The sequence below is a fragment of the Drosophila santomea genome, chromosome 2R, assembly GCF_016746245.2.
Source record: "Drosophila santomea strain STO CAGO 1482 chromosome 2R, Prin_Dsan_1.1, whole genome shotgun sequence".
Classification (NCBI taxonomy): domain Eukaryota; kingdom Metazoa; phylum Arthropoda; class Insecta; order Diptera; family Drosophilidae; genus Drosophila; species Drosophila santomea.
Genome location: NC_053017.2, coordinates 9,932,230 through 9,951,684, shown reverse-complemented (window position 1 = coordinate 9,951,684; position 19,455 = coordinate 9,932,230). Strand labels below are relative to the sequence as shown.

Genomic DNA, 19,455 nt, shown 5'->3' with positions numbered 1-19,455 from the left:
AGGGAACCTAGTGGGGCGGTATTTCGGGCGCACAGCCACACTGCACTGCTCTGCCGCAGCTGAAGTCGCGTTCTCTCGTTTATCGCCGTCGTCTTCCACGCACATTCGTCGCCTTTTCTTCTCCGTTCGTCCGTCGACTACTTGTGCCATTTGTTTTGAATATTCCGAGCGAATTCGACGCGCCCGCAGAAGTCGCATTGCCAAAAAATATTTCGGGGCCGTAAATATACATAATATCGTTAACAAGTGTGTTTTGTTTGAAACATAAACACAACACTCGGTTGTTTATCGTGCATTTAAAGTTTCCCGCAAACGGAAAACTGTGCTTTTTCCAGTTGTGCCAATACTAGCAAGGGGAAAAGTGCATCTCTACAAAGATTATTGGTCCATCAAGTTAAATCAAAATAGCAATCCGCCGTTCAACACACCGCTGAATGTCCGAAAATAAAGGCATCATGCTGGCCAAATCAGTTCAAAAACACGCTGGACGTGCCAAGGAGAAGGTGAGTTCGACTCCAGATGCACTTTGCGACGCCCACATCCACGCCCACGCCCACGCCACACGGGAAGGTCATGCAACCCACCACCAATGCACCGACCCCCTTTGCGTTCCCGCTGCCTCGTTAACCAATCCCTTCCAGTCGAAGTCGTGGCCCTGTCCTAGTTCTCCAGCTGGGTCACCTGCTCTTGCCCATTTCCCTCGATTTCCAGGCCAGTTATCACGGCACTACTTTAGTCTTTTTACATAAAAATCACACTTTTTAATGCCTATATCAAATGTCAGAAAAAATATGGAAACATACATATTCAAAATCTTAAACAACTTGTTCGTAGTACATCCTGCAGTGATAAGAGTTAGGCTAAAATGGAACGCCGAAATAGAAAACCTTGTTGGCAAGAATATACTTATACAACAATAAACATACATATATATATATTATGTATTTTATGTGACTAAGTTATTTATGATCACTTGAGCAGTTAAAAGTTTTACACCTGCACTGTCTCTCTTTTAATTATTATAAACTCTCAACAAATTGCAATAAGTTAGTTTGAGCATTGGACTTTATATTGCGAGCTTCCCACAAAGATTTCCAATGAGTAAATCACCCAGAAGACGTGGAGAATGTGTGTGACACCTGTCGCCGGTTTAGGCCAATCCCAGCTCCGCCGATGCTTTTCATCTTTCCCATTCATGAGATGCGTCTGTTGGATTTTTGAATGTTTTTCATCTTTCCGCCGATGCGTACAAGTGAAAGTTGTGTTGTTGTCTTATTAACATTATTGTCTTTGTTTATTGTTGTATTTGGTGGTATCTTGTTGTATTTTGTTGTATTTTGTTGTTTTTCCTGCGTTCGATGCGGCGAAATGTCAATGAAGCGGCCCAAACAACGTGTAAAAGCTGACCCAAAACGGGTTTAGATGCCTTCACTTCACTTCACATTTTACTTCGGATGGTCGGGCGCATTCCAAGATCTCCAGAGTGGTTCGGTGGTTTGGTGGTTCGGCCAAAAGTGCTGTAATCTCAGCCAGAGCTATTGATTTCTATGTATATCCATCCGTGTGAGTTGGCATTTGGGACCGATTTCTAAAGTTCGTTGGTATTTGAGCTCTTTATTTTTTTTTGGGATGCGACCTGATGCTCGCGTGTGTTGGTCATTAAACTTGGTACCACAAATTCCCCCGCTAAATGTCACTGTGAAACGATTTTAGAATTTAAGGTTTCTTTGCTCTTAAGTAGCAAGATCGTCGATGCACGCATATATGTAGACCTAGTTAACTTCCGAGTTTGCTTGATTTTCGCCCTGCTCTCTGGTCGGTCTAGTTTATTTCATAATTTTCCCTCTAGAAATGTGAAAATTAAATGTATTTTTAACAAATTTCGTTCTCTGGGCGGAATTCACATAGCTTTATTATTTCGCATGGCGTGTGCTCAATTTTCGAAATTTCTGCTTGTGATTTTTCACATCGAGCTGCTCGGCGGCAGAGAAAACTTGTCATCTGCACACACACACACACATACACACATCCATACACACACTGAGCATCTTGCGGATGCCTAGATACATTTTTATTTGAGGTGCGTTGAATTTTCCCGCGGCCCAGTCAGCCGCGTGAAAATGTCGCCGTCGCTCTTCCTGGCAGTAGTCAATCTTTAAATAGATCTCGCTCTTTTCCGAATCTACTGAACGTACTAAATGTGCGCGTTGTGTGCTGGGTATTGGGCTTTTGTTTTATAACTCTACGCACACTTGGGCTTTTAGTTTTTCTAAGTTTTCTATTTGCCGAATGGGTGGAGCGCAATGGGGAAAGGGAAAGCACACAGCATTTCGCCCGCGCCGCTTTTCTCGCTTTTCTAGCTTTTCCCACTTTTCTCGCTCCCTGGCTATTTGTCTATTTTTATGCGGCACCGCACAACAGCTGCCAAAATGTGCCCACCCCTCGGCGATCTGCCCCTCGATTCGAATCGATGCAGTGCATCAGCACCGATTGACATTTTATTGGCAGTAGTCGATCCAAACTTGCCTGTTGCTTATTGAACTTCTTGTTGCATGCCGACGAAATGTCAACTGTTTTTGGGTTCTTATTTATACACCTCGCTTGTCCGCAGTTCAAAATCAATGCGAAATTCGCTGTTAATTGTAATCACTTGAATTCTTAGCTGGTAAATTTAGACAATTGGGCCTAAAAGCCTGGGAAGTTCAGCATTCAGAATTCATTTATCGCCTTACTAGGCCCCTCGTTTTCTTGAAGATTATATTTAAGTTAATTTCCTATTTCTATTGATTAGTTGCGATATTCTCGGATTGAAATGGAATAAAAAATACCTAAGTTATAAATGAATAAAATAAAATAAAATAATATAAAGTTTTGCTACAGTTGGCACTTCCCACAAGTTCTTTGGTTTCCCTTCCAGTAATTGCACAAAAAATCGAGCATTTTAATGCTGATCCCATCAATACACAATCAATTTGTTATCGGCTTTCGCGAATAAACATTCGCATTAACCCCAAAGGGATCGAAATTCAAAGCGAATATATGTATATTAACCCCTCTCAAATACGTGGAAACATTTGGCGGCTGACTTAAAGACCCGAAAATAAGAACAGAAAAAGCCATGTTTACATATAGGTGGTGTAAATATCTGACACTGCACTTTGAGACTTTCGAGGGGTTGTATCATATATCACGTTATATGTACGTAGATATGGGCCCCATAAGTGATCGAGTGCTGCAGTCTGGCCTTACGCCCCCTTTTATCCAAGGGGCGTTTTCAAAAGTACTGACCACAGATAGCTACAATTCAATAGCTCTATTTAATCGAGCGTGAAGCAATCTACAAGTCAGAGGCAGATAGCAAATAAAGATACTCGCACAATAATGCGACAGATGTGATTGTTATAAGTTATATACTCCGGAGCTTATTATAGAAAAGAGTGCTCAATTATTGAAATTGCCGACAATCGTGCATGAAAGTAAAGGAAACAGACGGAGTAACAGAGTCTTTGTGTCACTTTTTGATTGCATAACAATTGGAATTACTTCACAGCGTCTCACTTTGGCTCATTAATGCACAATTGTGCAGTTCGCTAAGATGTTCGAGCAGAATGATAACGCATGTCATTCGGTGTGAAGTTCAATTGTTAGTCACTAACGCAACCCCAAAAAGTTCTATTTAAAGCTGCAGTTTGTTGTCTAACCCAAAAAAGAATAGACGAAACACTACAACCACAAGCAAAAGAAAAACGAAAACAAACTTTTGGAAAATGTGTGGCGCGTGAAAAGACGCAAGGTCAATTACTGTCGATTTGAGCACTCGAGTCCAAACGAACGAACGCAAACGCACACATGTGCACTCGAAAATCACACGGCCACAGGTCGTATGCGTAATTCTTTATTAGCTCACTCACTCAGCACACACTCTTCGACATCGATTTGATAATCGAGAACCGAACTGGGACTTCATATTCTGAATGGCTCTCACCTTGCCCACTCAAGAGCACAAGTTTATAGAGTTCTAGCTTTGTGGAATTATGTGCCTATTTGAGATTCGCGTCTTCCCTGAATTATAACCCTTTTTTTCAGTACTAATGGCTGAGAGTGGCTGAATGTATACAGCTTTTCTCATGTACTGAGCTTATCTAATTGTTCATATGATAGTTAAATGCCAGCCAGTGGGGTGTGTGTTTCTGTAGAGTGTAGAAAGACACTAGGCTAATCTCGCAGAGCAGCGTGTTTGTCTACCTGTCTGACCCCCAACTGTTGCTCCACATCCGAGCCCCACTTGGGGAGCTGCGCTATCTGGGCTCCAAGCTGCTGGCAAAAACGTATGTGGCATCCTATGCCTATGCACATTATACATGGGCATCTGCAGTCGCATCTGGCGACTGTTTCAGAGGGAACAGAGTATCCGATTTAATTCAACTGCATATTCGCTTGCGGAAATGGGAAGGGAAAATGGGAAAAGCCAGGAAAGGGGGGGGGTCTAGAACAAAAGGTAGTAGATCGGAAAACAGATCCCAACGCAGATACAGAGCACGCGATTTGCTACTGCTGTGGCTGTTGTTCTACTTACAGGTGCAGTAAAAAATAGAAATGTAGAAAAATGGAAAAAATAGAAAAAATAAGGCGACTGCCAAGGCATGGGAACCCACTTCTCATACCGCGAAAGTGTTGTCGGTTAGTTAACTTGTTACAATAATTGTTTTTATTTCCACCGTTGTTTTGGGTGGATTGCAAAACCGGTTGGCAGCGAACCCTAACTGCGTCTCAGCTTACGCAATCAGTGGGATATACATACATACATAGTTTATAAATTTAAATATTAATGGAAATGCAAATGCAGTGGACAGCATACAATTTTCGATGTGAAAGCTTTCTTTTCATCGCCCGAAAAAGTGGGGAATATGTTACGCAAATATTGGTTGCTATTCAGCTTAATTGTTTCGTTCTCATTTTGGGTGATTTTTTCGTGCTAGTTACGCTCAAATGAATCCGATGCTGGTGTGTCAGTGGTGCTTGGGTATTAGCATCGGAATTAGCATAGTTCAAAATTTGCATCGGCTTCGAACCCCAAAGCAATCCCCCTTGTTACATTACACCGAGCGAAATTGTACAAATCTTCTCAATTGAGTATGCAAAGAATTTGAGTTTAGCTTGGTTAGACTTAGAGGTTCTACGATCCTCAGATTTCATATTCTATTCAGTTGCCTATATATACTTTGTGATAATACCTACCGTTTCTCTCTCTGTAGCACCTGCAGTGTTTTGTTTCTGTGCCGGCAGGGGGCGCATTCGCGCCGCTCGCTTGGAAGCCTTCGCATTTGATTCCATTTTTTGCAGCCAAAGCTATTGCCGACTTTGTGCTATTGCCCAATCAGGGACAATTGTTAGACCGCCCCCGCCCCCGCAGCCTCGCCCCCCTGTCCATCGAGGCAAAATGCAATCGCAGATGATTTCCCGCCGCTCTGGTCGAGGTTATGAGCAATTTTCCAGCGCTCTGGAAGCGTTTTATGCAATTTCCGAATGCCAGAGTTGCAAGAGATGCTGGTGGTCGAGGGGATGCCCCTGCAGTCCGGCGATTTAGTTAATTTCAATGAGATTTACACGGCACTGGCTTTTCAGAGGGCTGCGGCGTTTATATGCATTTGACTTTTTCAATGTCAGTTGCATAATTTAGCAATAAGAGGTATTCTGCGGTTTCGTTCGTGTTTATCATTTTAATTGTATAATGTTCAACTGGATTCTTGAAAAATGCACTAAAGGCTGCCACGAAATGGCTTTAGAAAACAAACGTTTCCAGAATGTGCAAGTGGAAATTGAATTGAATTGAATTGGGGCACGGCAAGTGTACATATGTACATACATACATGTATGCAATTTGGTGATTTGGTGGGCTTTGTTTGATCTCCGAAACTAATGTGCGAAAAGTTTTCGCAATAAGAGTGCCTGAGGAATTAAAATGTATTAGAAAAATGTTTATTACTCGGCTGTTGTTTGTAGGAAATCTCTAGAGCGCATTTTCTTCGAAGCTGTTTTGGTCTTCGATCAAGTGGAAAATTCAGTTTTTCAGCGTTTTGTAAATATCTTTGTAATAATGTACTGCCAGCCAGCTGCGTGGATTTGTAATTAAAAGCAGTTCACTGACTTTTGCACAGTTTGCAATTGCGAAACGTGTGTAAAAACGAACAGATAAAGGGGATACACAAGGAGAAAATAAAGAAGATTGAGAGATTGCCAGGGAGCTTGGAAAAATTGTCAAACGTCACTGATGCGTACTGTAGCTTTTCATTTCACTTTTGTTGTATTTCTTTCTCCGCACTAATCATTGTATTTCAATTTGCCATCGAATCTATTTCGTATCAGTATCGGTATAAATGAGTTTCCTACGCATTTATGATGTTTCCAAATTTAAGCCTGCTCAACATGACGTATGCGTGATATTCGCAATTGATTGTGGCCAAAATAATTGAAAACTCATACCCTTATCGTAGAGATTTGACTATTATGGAACCAAAGGAAAAAGTTAATGGGGCCTGATAAGCCCTCGTTTCAGTGGCTCTGTAACGAATTGGAATTTGCCACCCCCAACCCCGCAAAAATTCCATCTATATATACAATATACTATATACTTTCTTATCAGCGAAATGGGTTTGTTTGGTTCCGCTATTCTTCGGCGTTCATTCACATATTGAAATAGAGTTGAAAAAGTGCGCTTTAACCGTGACCATGTTATGCAACAAACATATTTGATATCAGATTTAACCGAAGAGCACTTTATAGTTGAATGGGCAAATGTTGGAAATTTTTCAAAGCTCGAATTTGAATTTACTCCATTTCTACTGCTCTTGACCTATTTGTCATACCCCAGTGATTTTGCCGACGATTTGCTAACGATCTGGTTAAAGATTGCTCATACCATCCATGTAACTCGTCACGTGCCATAAAGTACCTAAATTTATATTTGGGCTTGTCTATGCAAATCACGTGGAGTTTTTCTTCAATGATCTCTAATGGCAGGCACTTCAATGAGTTCACTTTGCGCTTCAATGCTAAACGAGGCAGGCGGAAAGATACAATGATTCCGAGATAAAGATACCAACTACATGCGGTTGAGACACTTGGAGATACTAGTGCTAAGTATTCGCTCATGATTTGACCGCATTCACAAATATTTGTGAGTTACGAGAACATTTGCGGCTATCTCTCAGCTATGTTCAATGTGTGCTTTTGGTTTTCTCGATATCTTGCGATCGATTAGCATGAATATATCACAAATACTGCCATAATTGTGTAACCGAAAATGGTTCTCCTCAAAGTTGAAGGTAAAATGATCGAGTTGAAATAAGATCAGCAACAAATGTTTAGTAAGCTGTCTGTTTTGAATAATGTGATGTGATGATAGCGAGCGATTGGAGTACACAAATGTTATCTTTAGCTGCGGTTTTAACCTGAATTAGTCACCACTGCTAAGATAAATCGAGATTTATTATAGAAACTAGATGACTAATTAAGTAGTTTCCGAATTATCACACTCGTTGAAAATGATTTATTTACTTAAAACGTTTCAAGATACACACGTGGTATATACATTTCGAGACGTGATCACCGAAATCGCTGAAAAATTCTCGACGTTACATAACCAGATAGTAATGCACACACAGCCAAGCGAAAGCACTTGAAAACAATTCGCAAAAACCTGTCGCCATGCAATAAACTCGCAAGCTGCTGAAACGACAATTATTGTGCGGCTTTTGTCTAGCTATAATTGTATCTGAGTATCTGAGAGATACACACAGCTGAGGCCGAGACGAGCTTAAATAACTGTCGCCGAATGCGTGCTCAGCGTAAGCTTTTTCTTTCTTAATAATCGCATAAAACCGATAATGAAATAAAATTTAATAAAAACCTGTCCCCGGACAATCCCCCCAAAACCGAAACTTCCCCGGCACTCGCTTGAATATCCGGTTAAGAGCACCTCTTATTCGCTTATTCAGTTATTCACTTATTAATTGCATTCGATTGAATCTAACCAATATTCGCTTTGCGGTCGTTAAAACTTTTCACTTTGATGGCGGGGAATCCGCTGACTTTGTAAAACGTTTTTTGGCTTTTCATCATTCAGCAGTTGACCGCTTCTGTTTACTTACATAGCCCATTCGTATTCCACTTGCAATTAGCCCGTCATGTTTTCTATTTTCTATTTATTTCGAAATAACAACGAGTGCAAATGTTTGGCTTGGTTCAGTGAAAACGCTTTTCATTTCAAATGCAGTGCCAAATGAAAGTGCTGGGGTTCAAAACAAAGGTCTCTATAATCGGGCTCAATTAAGTAAATTAACATAAGCGTTCATTATCTATTCACCTTGCAATAAGTACCTGAGGAAAAGATCTCATAATAATATTGAGGAATGAATGATGGAAACATGCAGCTCTGCTGAGATATTTTTATCGGCCAGATGAAAAACGATGCTAGTAGTACACAGAAAAAACTGTATATGGTAGGTCTTATATTCTGCATCTGCAGTTTGGCATTGTAGATTGTTTATTAACCAATCTATTATAAGTAGGTTATATTGACATATTGCTCAACAACCCATTCAAATTATAACGTATGTTTACAGACTCTTTAGTATGAGCTATAAATGAGCTATAAATTCAGTTGATGTACAAAAGAGAAGTAGTTTTGGGAAACTTGATAATAAGGTTGATTTATTAAGCTCCAAACTATGCATTTTTTGGCTGCCACTATTCCCAGCTCCCAAACTCGTTTGGCGAGAGATTTCTCTACTAATTAGCAAGCAACTCCCCAAGTTGACTAGAATCCAGCGAAGTAACCGCAGGCCAGCGCTTTTCTTCGGCTTTGTGGGCAATGGGCAATGGCCAATGGCCAACGGCTAATGCTAATTGATAAATCACATGACAAGACTGGCTGGCAAGAGCTCATATTCTCCGATCCGTGCATGCATGTGGGATAAATATTAGTTTTCTACGGCTGCCGCTTCTTCTTGCGCCGATTCCTCCCTTCTTTCGCCGATTCGAACTTTCTACGAGTACAAACGAGTTTCACTTTCCACTTGCCTGAGCCGATTTGACCAAAGAAAGCGATGGAAAAGGCATCAAAGAAATGAGAGCTCGAATCAAATCAAAGATTATGCAAAATGGGAATGGAATTGATATCGCTCATCGATGTTGCGCAACGGAATTCACTTAACATATGAGAAAACTCCGTCCATTTGCGTTTGCATCTCAATCTTTACGCGAACCTAACAACCATTTGAAGTCAATATTAATCGCAATTACCATAACCATATGTCAGTTCTCTGTCACATGACTCTCGGGGGTGGTGTTTGTGTCTATTTTTTGCAGGGGGGATAGTCTGGACAAGGTGCCAAAACCGGTTACTGCCCACAAATAATTTTTTGCTGTCATCATCGACTCAATAAGCACCGCTAACCAAACGGGGCAACAAGTTGGAAAAAACTCTGAATGTAGTCAGAAAAAAGTCTGAAAAAAGTGGGCAAAGAAAAATGTACTTTTGTGGTAATAGGTTAGGTCTTTGGCTTGTCCCACACAGATACATATAGCTTGGAATAGCTGGAATGAAATGCGAGTGTACACTGAAACACAAACTTTTTATCGCAGTGCAAGCAATGCTTTGCTCCATTTGAAATCAAACATTCTTTGGAAATATGATGGACAGGTCAAGTACAATAAGAAGTGGTATTTATTAGATTTAAAACTTGAAGGATTATTGAATACTTGAAATATAACTTAATGCTTTATTTTACTCTACTATTTCTTTATTTATTATTTTCCAAGTTTATGTTATTTTTCAAAAAATGTATCTTTCTATAAGTAGATACATGCCAATAAACTGGGCGGCCTCACCACTGTCACAAGGCAAGAGAGTCCGAGTTGGCCCGACTAAAAAGTCTTTTGCGGACACACTGATCCACAGACTTCGCCCCTTTCGTTTCCCACCCAAGTCATGGCACATTTCCACATTTCTCTGGCCATTTCTCCTCCTGCCGGCCATGCCCCTTTCTCTTTTTTCGCTTTTCGCCGGCGGGCGCATTATTCATGCCAATTTCTACAAGTTTTTTCACAATTGTTCTGCGTCTGTTATTTGTTCTCAGTATAAGTAGACAATGTAGATATATACATTGTTAGATACTTGTAGATACTTGGGTGCATATAGCTTGTATACCTACTCTTTTTACTTGTTTTAAACCTTCTTTTGTCTGTGATTTACGTAGGGTAGAAATGGAGATTATTAACTTTGAGAAGTCGGAGAATATAAAGCCTATAGGGTTTTCACAAAAAACCAAAAAATACCTGCATGGCTAGCAGAGTTTTTAGAACTTTTGGCGCGAGTGTATGTTACAGAACTGGCGCCCAACGTGGGGCAATTAGCTTGGTTAGATTAGAAAATGTAAGCAGTCTGTGTAAGGTGTAAATCATATAATAAAATGTTTAATTTTTAAGATTTTTATCTTGATTATTTTTATATTTGTTTGTGGAAGGAAATAAATATAATTCAAAAGCGACATGAATACCAATCGCAATTAAAACTGATAGATAGTAAAATCCCTATCCATAAGTAAACAAAGTAATGATTGTAGAGCATAATAGGTGTCGCATTGCCTTACCAGACTTGTTGCGCGCTTTTGTGGGTCTCTCTTGCAACTGCCACTGTCTGCCACTGCGCATTCCTTGCAAACTGGGCCAACGTCTGCTTATGGCCAAATGCGAGTGAACATGCCCCACATTTCCCCCACCGATGTGCACTTAACTTTTGTTTGTTTGCACTTCGCTGAACGTTCCGTTTCATTTCATTTCATTAGATTGCAGTTGATTCCCTGCTCCGAACACATCCCGGACAGCTGTGCGATGTTGTCATCCATTTCAGCCATCCTACGACCCACATCCTACGCCCAAGTCTGCACATAAAACACACCAAAATGAGACATTTTCCACTGTGGTCGAGGTCGTTGCTGTTGCTTTTTCTGGTCTTTACTTCTGCTTCTTTTGCCAGACAGCCAAACTGGTTAACCGAAAGTTAACCTAATGTTTAGCCCACGTTTAACTGCAGGTTTTGAATGGGTGCACTCAACAAAAATATTTAAATATCGGTTAGAAAGCCAATGGAGAAATTTGTGTTTTGCTGTGCTTAGTTGCTAAACATAAATCAGAATTTAATGTAACTTTAATGAAATGTTTTATTAAAGAGTTAACAAATAGGATTTAACTTTTGGTCTGTAAAATTGGTCTCGATTGCAAAAGACAGTTCATGATCGTGAAGACCTCTTTTATGGTCTGTGTGGGAAGTTTAACCATATGGTATTAAACTCTGACTAACCTTTTCGTGGTTACACGTTTATTGGCCTAAACTTAAAGATCTTTTGACCCATTTTTGGGCTGTGGTCGGGATCCCCCGCGTAGAAGAGTTAAACGCACATGTTGCATGGGTGGTTGCCGACGAAATAGGAATACACAAATGTATATAGACAAGTCTAGGCGTACGAATATGATTTTTGGCAAGAGATCGAGAGAGAAAACAGAGATATAGAAGGCGGGCCAGAACGACGTCAGTTCTTAAATAAATGACAAAATCTGCAGAGGCAGAGGCAGAGGCAGAGGCAGAGGTAGACGTTCCACACAAATAGAGACTATATGTGAGCGCCTCTAAATATATACACATGAAATGAAAATTACCAAGAACAAAATTCGGTGACGCAAACTGTGACAGACATTACACATGGCCACCATAAAACTAGAGAGAACCCCCCAAAACGGAAGTGACCAGCCACAACTGTCCTTGTTGGGTTCAGCCCAAAGAACTGATAAGAACTCCAGCCTTGGCAACAAAAGAATCACAATATCTATTCGGTTAACAGTCCGCCCGTTTGATAATAACTTTTAATAAGACAATCTTCAGCCGAAAGTTACTTCAGTGACTGACTCACGCCGCTCACTTCAGATCGAACCAACTAGGGAAGTAAAGTAAACAAAGGCCTTAACTCTTGTCAACCGAACCGCTTGGTTTCAATTACGAAAATGGTCATTATAATGTCTTGAGGGGGCAACCAGTTTGTTGTCTAAGCCATATTGCCAGAGGTATTGAGTGTGTGGCCTTAAATGGTTCATGCGGTGGGGCTGCACCAGCTTGATGTGTGTGCGACATACTCTTGGCCGAAGACAGAACTTTGACTGGCTCATAAGCCGCACAACGAGATTAACCACCTATAAATTCAATTCTACTGATTGCTAGTACTTTAGGTATTAGCATAACATCAGGAAACTAGCCCATAAAACACTCGTAACTGTCTGGAATGACTCTCAGATAAGATATGCTCGTGTAAGGGCATTCCATGTTCTGGCTGCTCGTTGCTTTCGGTGTTTTGACTTGGCTAATTCCGTATGCGTGCCACATGTCGTGGCTCATTTGACAATCGCTCATAACGGGGCTTAAGCGAGTGGTCAGTGGTCAAAAAATGGTTTGAAAAAGCCACTAATGTGCCCGCGGAGGAAGTCCAATTCAAAACATCCGACCGTGTCGGTAAATATGTTACATGGCTACACACCAAAAAACCGTTTTCACTGTAAAAGATTTAAAATACTTGAAAAAGACATTAAAAATATATAGAATCTCCAAATAATTTATTAAGCAAATACAATATTTATGAATCAATTGTGAGTTCTATGCAAATTTCTTGCTGTGCATCTATTTAAATGGACACAAACACCTGAGAAATAACTGCAGGTATATCTAATTATTTATCTGCCGAGTGGCGCGCAAAATTCAATTAGCCAACCTTGTTATCTTCCTTTTTTTGGCCAACTCAGATAGGACTGCTAAGGCTGCAAATATTTGGCCAGCAGTTGTTGAATCTCGGCAAATAGAGTATATTCTCCGCTTATCGCCGGCTATCTGCGAGCACGTTGCGTATACGCACAGATGGCCGAGAGCAAGTCGCTCTGAGTTTCGGGGCGTGGGTGTCATTCGGTAAAGACGATGATGGAAATGGTTACAAGGCTGCGATGTCAACGTGTTGGAACACCACAGCCACATTCCATAGGCACCCTGCCCCCAAAGCATTTCCTGTGCTCTGCCCTGTACGCTCCCCATCTCTGCGCACTTTGTTCTGCTCTTTAATTGGTCGTCGAAAAGCCATTAAGTGTGGCACGGATAAGTGCCACAAATTGACCGGAGGCAAGAAATAAGTAAAGCATCGTTCTTAACCCAAATGCCGTTGACAGCGGCCTTTTTAACACACATTGGATAACCCCTCGCCGGCGATAAGATAGATTGCGAAGATCCGCATGTGCCAACAGATTTAGCGAGTTTTTCTATTTTCCGACACCAAACGAGAAACGAGCGAGAAACTGAATAACAAACAGCCGCCAAGCGCCAACAATTGCCAAATAATTCTATTTTATTTCAAACTGTTGGCCCATTTGCGGTTCCGTTGAGCAGAATGAATGAGTGAGCGATTTCAAGCCGAGTTTAACGCTGCCCACATTCCAAACATACTTACTTCAAAATGCTGCTATTGACCGACCTTGCCTTGCCCACACAAACAAACCGAACTCGAAATTCATTCAGTTGTGTTACGAAAAAGTGCAGCACCAAATGTGGAGTGGCTATAACTATGCTGCAAACAAACTATTAAAATAGTAACAATAATTATTCAAAATTCAGAGATTATGTAATTTCATATACAAATCAGTAGAGCAATGCATTTTTTTTTCTAATCTTCGGTTTCGTTTTTTCCCAACAGATTCTACAAAACTTGGGCAAAGTCGATCGCACTGCAGATGAAATCTTCGACGATCACCTGAACAACTTCAATCGCCAGCAGGCGAGTGCCAACAGATTACAAAAGGAGTTCAATAACTACATAAGATGTGTTCGCGGTAAGTTCCCCCATCAAATTCCCTGCAAATCCAAATCAAATTTAATCTTATGTATATTTTATATTACGACAGCCGCACAAGCCGCCTCCAAGACTCTGATGGATTCCGTTTGCGAGATCTACGAGCCACAGTGGAGCGGCTACGATGCCCTGCAAGCACAGACGGGTGCCTCGGAAAGTCTGTGGGCGGACTTTGCGCACAAATTGGGGGATCAAGTCCTCATACCGCTCAACACATACACCGGACAGTTTCCCGAAATGAAGGTGGCACATGATTAGACCCCAAATGTGGAGTTCAGTCATCCAATGTCTTGAATATTTTACAGAAAAAAGTGGAGAAGCGCAACCGCAAGCTGATTGACTACGATGGCCAACGACACTCGTTCCAGAATCTGCAGGCCAATGCCAACAAACGCAAAGATGATGTCAAAGTGAGTACTTTAACTGCGAAATTGTTAGAGATTTTAAAAGTTATTCTTTATGTTTTCTAGCTAACCAAAGGACGCGAGCAGCTGGAGGAAGCCAGACGCACCTACGAAATCCTGAATACGGAACTGCACGACGAGCTGCCCGCCTTATATGACTCTAGGATACTGTTCCTGGTCACCAACTTGCAGACGCTCTTCGCCACAGAGCAAGTGTTCCACAACGAAACGGCCAAGGTGGGTTTGGAACTAAGAACTCAGCAATTCCATAAGATACTGTTGCTAGTAACATAGACTTAATCAGTGGATTGAAGAGGAGAAGATTCCTAACTCAATGTTACTAAAACCAATACCCACTAATGGCAAATCTCACTTTCATCTTTGCGACCACAGATTTATTCGGAACTGGAGGCAATCGTCGACAAATTGGCCACAGAATCGCAGCGCGGCTCCAATACGCTACGCAAGCAAACAAGTAGGGAGTGCAGCCTGTAATGGCAAAGCAAGTACTGTAACTATAGTTTCTAATTTCGCACAGGCAATCCCATCAAGACATCGAGCCCAGTGCAGTCGCCAGTGAATAAGTTAAACAATGCCAACATCAACAGCAACTATCAGAATCAAATCACTACAAACGGTGGCTCCAGTTTGGCAAACAGCCGTAAGTCCTTTTATGCGGCTTATTTCCCTATCTCCGTATATAAATATCTCTATATCTCTTGCCCAAGAAGCCTAAGTATTTTTTGTTATTTATTGAATTTTATATTCTTTTGCTTTTTCTTGATTTTCTACCTTTTTAATCGCCGGTTAAACAAACAAAAAATAATCATTATAAATTGCTCAAAACTGTACAAATTATAAACAAACAATCTCATACAACTCCATTAAAGTTTAAATATATATTTATGATTTGATGTGTTGTATAAAAAGAGCTGAATATAATTCACAACATCTAGAATATTTATACAACTATATACGACATAATATATTTTATATTCGCACCATAAACTCTGTATATACTCAATGGAATATTGCTCTATGATGACGATTTCGCTCAAGTTTTTGGCAATTTATAAGAAATTTTTTGATTTATTATTTGGCAACTAATTTCCCTAACTATTCGTTTTGAAATTTAACCAAAAGTATCCTTGGCATTGCGAAAACATTCCATTTGTAGACAATTTGCTTGTAAATAAAGACGAAATTGTTGGCGGCGGTCTGGCGATCTGGGTTAGCTTTAATCTAAATGTGTAAGGGATCTTTTGATTATTGTAAGCTTCTTTCTATCATATCAACAATAAAAGAGAGATTGAGATTGGAGGCCATGTAAATGAGAAATCCCAGGTTGCTATCGACTGGCTGCCCGTACAAATGGAATGTTGCATGTTCTTGTTGCTTTTTGAAAGTTCCGATTGAGTTTTTCCTTTGCCCTAACTTGCATGTCCTGAGTTTTATTTGATTTGTTTTTCTCTTTTATTTATTTAATCTTTTGTTTGGAATGATGCTAACCACAAAACAATACGAAACCCAATTGAATGATGCAACAAAACAAATGCATTCGACAATCAACAACATCACAACGTATAAAATGAAACAAAAACCAAAATAAAACACACACGCGAAACGACACAACAATTAGCGACATCCACCAGCTCGTCGCTGCAAGAGCCTCGATTTGATTCAGTTTCTTCAACACCAGAACCACGCCCGGAATCCCCACCAGCAGCACTTGTAACGGCCACGCCCAGCAGTCCCACGGAGAATGGGCTAACCACCAAATCACTGGAGCGTCCCGAGCTGAGTGGTCTGAATGCGAGTGCCAAGGCAACCACAACCACGCAGACATCGCCCACGGAGGATAAGGTGGTGGTCAGTGAAGCAGTGAAGCCATCGGAAACTGAGGGAACAGCTCCAGCTGCAGCACCAGCAGCACCACCAGCAGCTGAAACATCTGCGACACCGGCCCCACCAGCAGCGACACCTGTCCACATCAATGGCAACAACAATGAACCCTCGATAGCCAAGGAAGGTGGCAAACAGCCCAAGGAGCTGCCATCCACCACATCCAATGCAGAAGCTGCTGCCGAGGCGGCGGCCAACAATGGCAATTCCATCGAGGAGCACAAGCAGAAGAAATTAGGTAATGACACAACAGTCACAGGCACAGCCACAGAAACAGAAACAGTAACAGTCACCCAGCACAACCCAGTTACATCAACAGATACAGATACAGATATAGTAACCATATCAGATACAAATACAGATAAAGATAAAGATACTAAGACCAGCACAGGCACTAGTCAGAGAGGTAGACCAGTACCAGTAGTTAATAGGCACAGCGTAAATAATCTTAATAAGAATCCGTTCGAGGATGACGACGAACGCATCTACGAGGTGCCCGCTGGTGAGTAAACCTCAAAAACGAGTCCACTGGGTGTCCAGCTCGCTTCCTATGTCTCACTCTGTAGTATTTTCCACACTATCTCTTCACATCCTCCGATGGATCACATCTAATTTTCTGTAATCTAAGCTTTAGTTCCTGTGTGTGATTGTTGTCTAAACCGAATTGAGGATCACTGTATTGGTATTGTATTGTAAATCGATTGTGTGGCATGCTGCGTGGGGCATCCACAATGGCAGGATCGCAAACTCATTTCCTGGGCTGTGCACCTGCACCTATCTTCGTTTTTCACTTAGTACCTATAGTATGGACTAATGTTGTCTTAATTCGGGACGCCAACACTCAGGTTATCGTACAACTATCTATATAATAATCACCCATAAACCCAACATTGCTTGCACGATCGCTGCTTCAGTTTATCAGTTGGATTTAGCCCAACTTGCTCACCTCACCGACAACCAACTAACAGCCCAAAAATGTAAAAGCCTGAGAAAGCGCTAAACTCACTAACCCTTTTTGGCCAGGATTGCGTTTCCGTTGTTCTTTGCGTGCCTTTGTCTACTAAACTCGGTTATGCAACTTTCGATGTACACTGTGTGAAGTACGAATCTTTGAGGGTTTCGGTGTCCAGAACTTGCAGTAATAGATCTTAAAATGGAATTCATTTGTTTCTCTGAACAGATGCCAACACTGCTGACTTGCCGGCCGGAGTTCTCTACCGGGTGAAGGCCACCTATGGCTACGCCAAGGAGGATGTGGATGAACTGAGCTTCGAGATCGGGGACCTTATTCGCGTTATTGAGTACGATGATCCCGAGGATCAGGTAAAGTCGTTTTGTTGGGTTACCTTACCCTTGCAGATGATGTGCAATAGTTAAGGGATTGTCTGTCTTGATTTCCATACTTTTATAAGCATATTTAGGTAAACCAACTATCATATGCAAGGGTATAACTTCGGCATCCGGAGATAACACATATCCTCGAGCTTTGCACGCGCTAGTTTCCCCCTCCGCGCCAAATGCAGATCTCCGCACTTCCTGTCTATATTGAGTTCAGTTCTTTATTGCCAACTTACAGGAGGAGGGCTGGCTGATGGGTCAGAAGGAGGGCACCAACGAGAAGGGACTCTTCCCCGCCAATTTCACGCGTCCCATCTGAAGTGACTGAAGTGAGCTGGGGAGCAACTGGGCTGGCAACGAACCATCAGCAGCTTCAGATGAACCATAAAAATCTATACGAACGGAGGTCCAAATCCAATACAAACTTTCGGCCAAATTTTCTTTGTGAGCGCTGCTTTTGTTTTTGTCCAATTAATAAATTCTTGTTTTGTGAAATGTATTCGGGAACTGGCAATCCATTTATAGCGATTGTTCGGGCAGTGCTTCCAACCATAAATTGTTATTGTTAACGAGAACCACACAACACAACAACAAGAAGAACACGCAGAGAGAATATTTTGAAAATGTTTCAAACATTATTTTTTAGTTCTAAGTTTCAACAAAACCTAAAGCATAAACAACCTACGTATACATATATTATTTGTTAATCCTATTATTGTGCTCATAATTAATGCGAACAAAACGTATCTAATTTGTAATTTGTTGAAGGCAAACCACAAATGTAAAACATATCACTCGCGAGCCAGAGTAATTGTTAAACAAATCAAAAGTCGGAGGAGATAGCCTGAACCTTTTGTAATTTGTGAATTTTGCAAATATGTAGTACGAGTTTTTTATAGTCAATTGAATGTATTTTTGGGGCGATGCAAAAAGGCCAGATGTAAATCCTCATCCTCTGTGGTCCCCTAAGTTTTGGAAATTGTTTCAAGTAACAACATTAACGTTTAGCGATTACGTGTATCTTAATTTGTACTTTGGTTTTTAATTTTCGTTTGAGAGACTCGAACTAGCTACAGCTTTATAACGCGAACACAATCCAATAGTCACTAACCGATCGATTCGATGTTTTTATTTTATTTAACTCGATTGTAAATCACACGAAACCCGAAATAATTGTTTAAATTGTGCACACACTGTAAAGTTATTATTTTAATTTTATTTAATTAATTTAAACACTTATTTATCGCATGAACATATTGAACAAATGATAATAATTTACAGAAAGCCAATAAAACATAGATTAAATAATGTAAGCTCTTTGATTTGGCGGGCAATACCTTCTGATTTCAATTCTGATTATCATGTGGTTGTTTTGGTAATATTTTAAGTGAAAATAAATTTTGAAATACACTTAAATATATATATATTTAGTACTATTACTTTGCGATGGGTTCGTGTCACAGCTTAACGAAGCTGAAAGATCATAGCCATAGTAAATTTATTTGCTTTCATGCAGTAAAAAGGTCACCCTATTTACTTTCTAAGCTGTCGGACGTTGCCATTCTGATTTTTGAGGATGTTTTATAATGCCATCCTGATTTCTAAGGATATCGGACGCTGCCACTTTATTTGTTTAGAATGCCGGGTGTTGCCTCACAATTTCTTACTGATGCACAACTGTAGAAATCGGTATGGCAGCTCCCGACCTACTTGAAACTAAGATGGCAACTTAAAAATATCGAAAGTATTTTACTTTTAAATTACGCCGTAGGGCCGGAAAATACGTTATTATTTATTAGTAACAAATTAAATTAAATATGCTGCTGCAATTAACAAGTCTAACTTAAGTAATGCGACGAAGGCTATGATTT

At 40.7% G+C, this 19,455-nt stretch overlaps 1 protein-coding gene across 4 annotated transcripts; it reads left to right on the top strand.

The window, feature by feature from the left end:
• The first annotated feature begins 61 nt into the window (after positions 1–61).
• Positions 62–18,892, top strand: LOC120446815 (myc box-dependent-interacting protein 1). Of its 4 annotated transcripts, none has more exons than XM_039627978.2 (10): positions 62–503; positions 13,785–13,920; positions 13,993–14,183; positions 14,246–14,350; positions 14,411–14,581; positions 14,738–14,819; positions 14,883–15,005; positions 15,984–16,748; positions 17,427–17,569; positions 17,823–18,892. In XM_039627978.2, exons 1-10 carry the CDS (start codon positions 435–437, stop codon positions 17,901–17,903), a joined length of 1,866 nt encoding a protein of 621 aa, XP_039483912.1. In that variant the 5' UTR covers positions 62–434; the 3' UTR covers positions 17,904–18,892. The 4 variants fall into 4 exon arrangements, with proteins under 4 accessions (XP_039483912.1, XP_039483914.1, XP_039483913.1 ...); XM_039627980.2 differs by having other exon boundaries at positions 66–503; positions 16,044–16,484; XM_039627979.2 differs by having other exon boundaries at positions 66–503; positions 15,984–16,484.
• Positions 18,893–19,455: the final 563 nt, after the last annotated feature.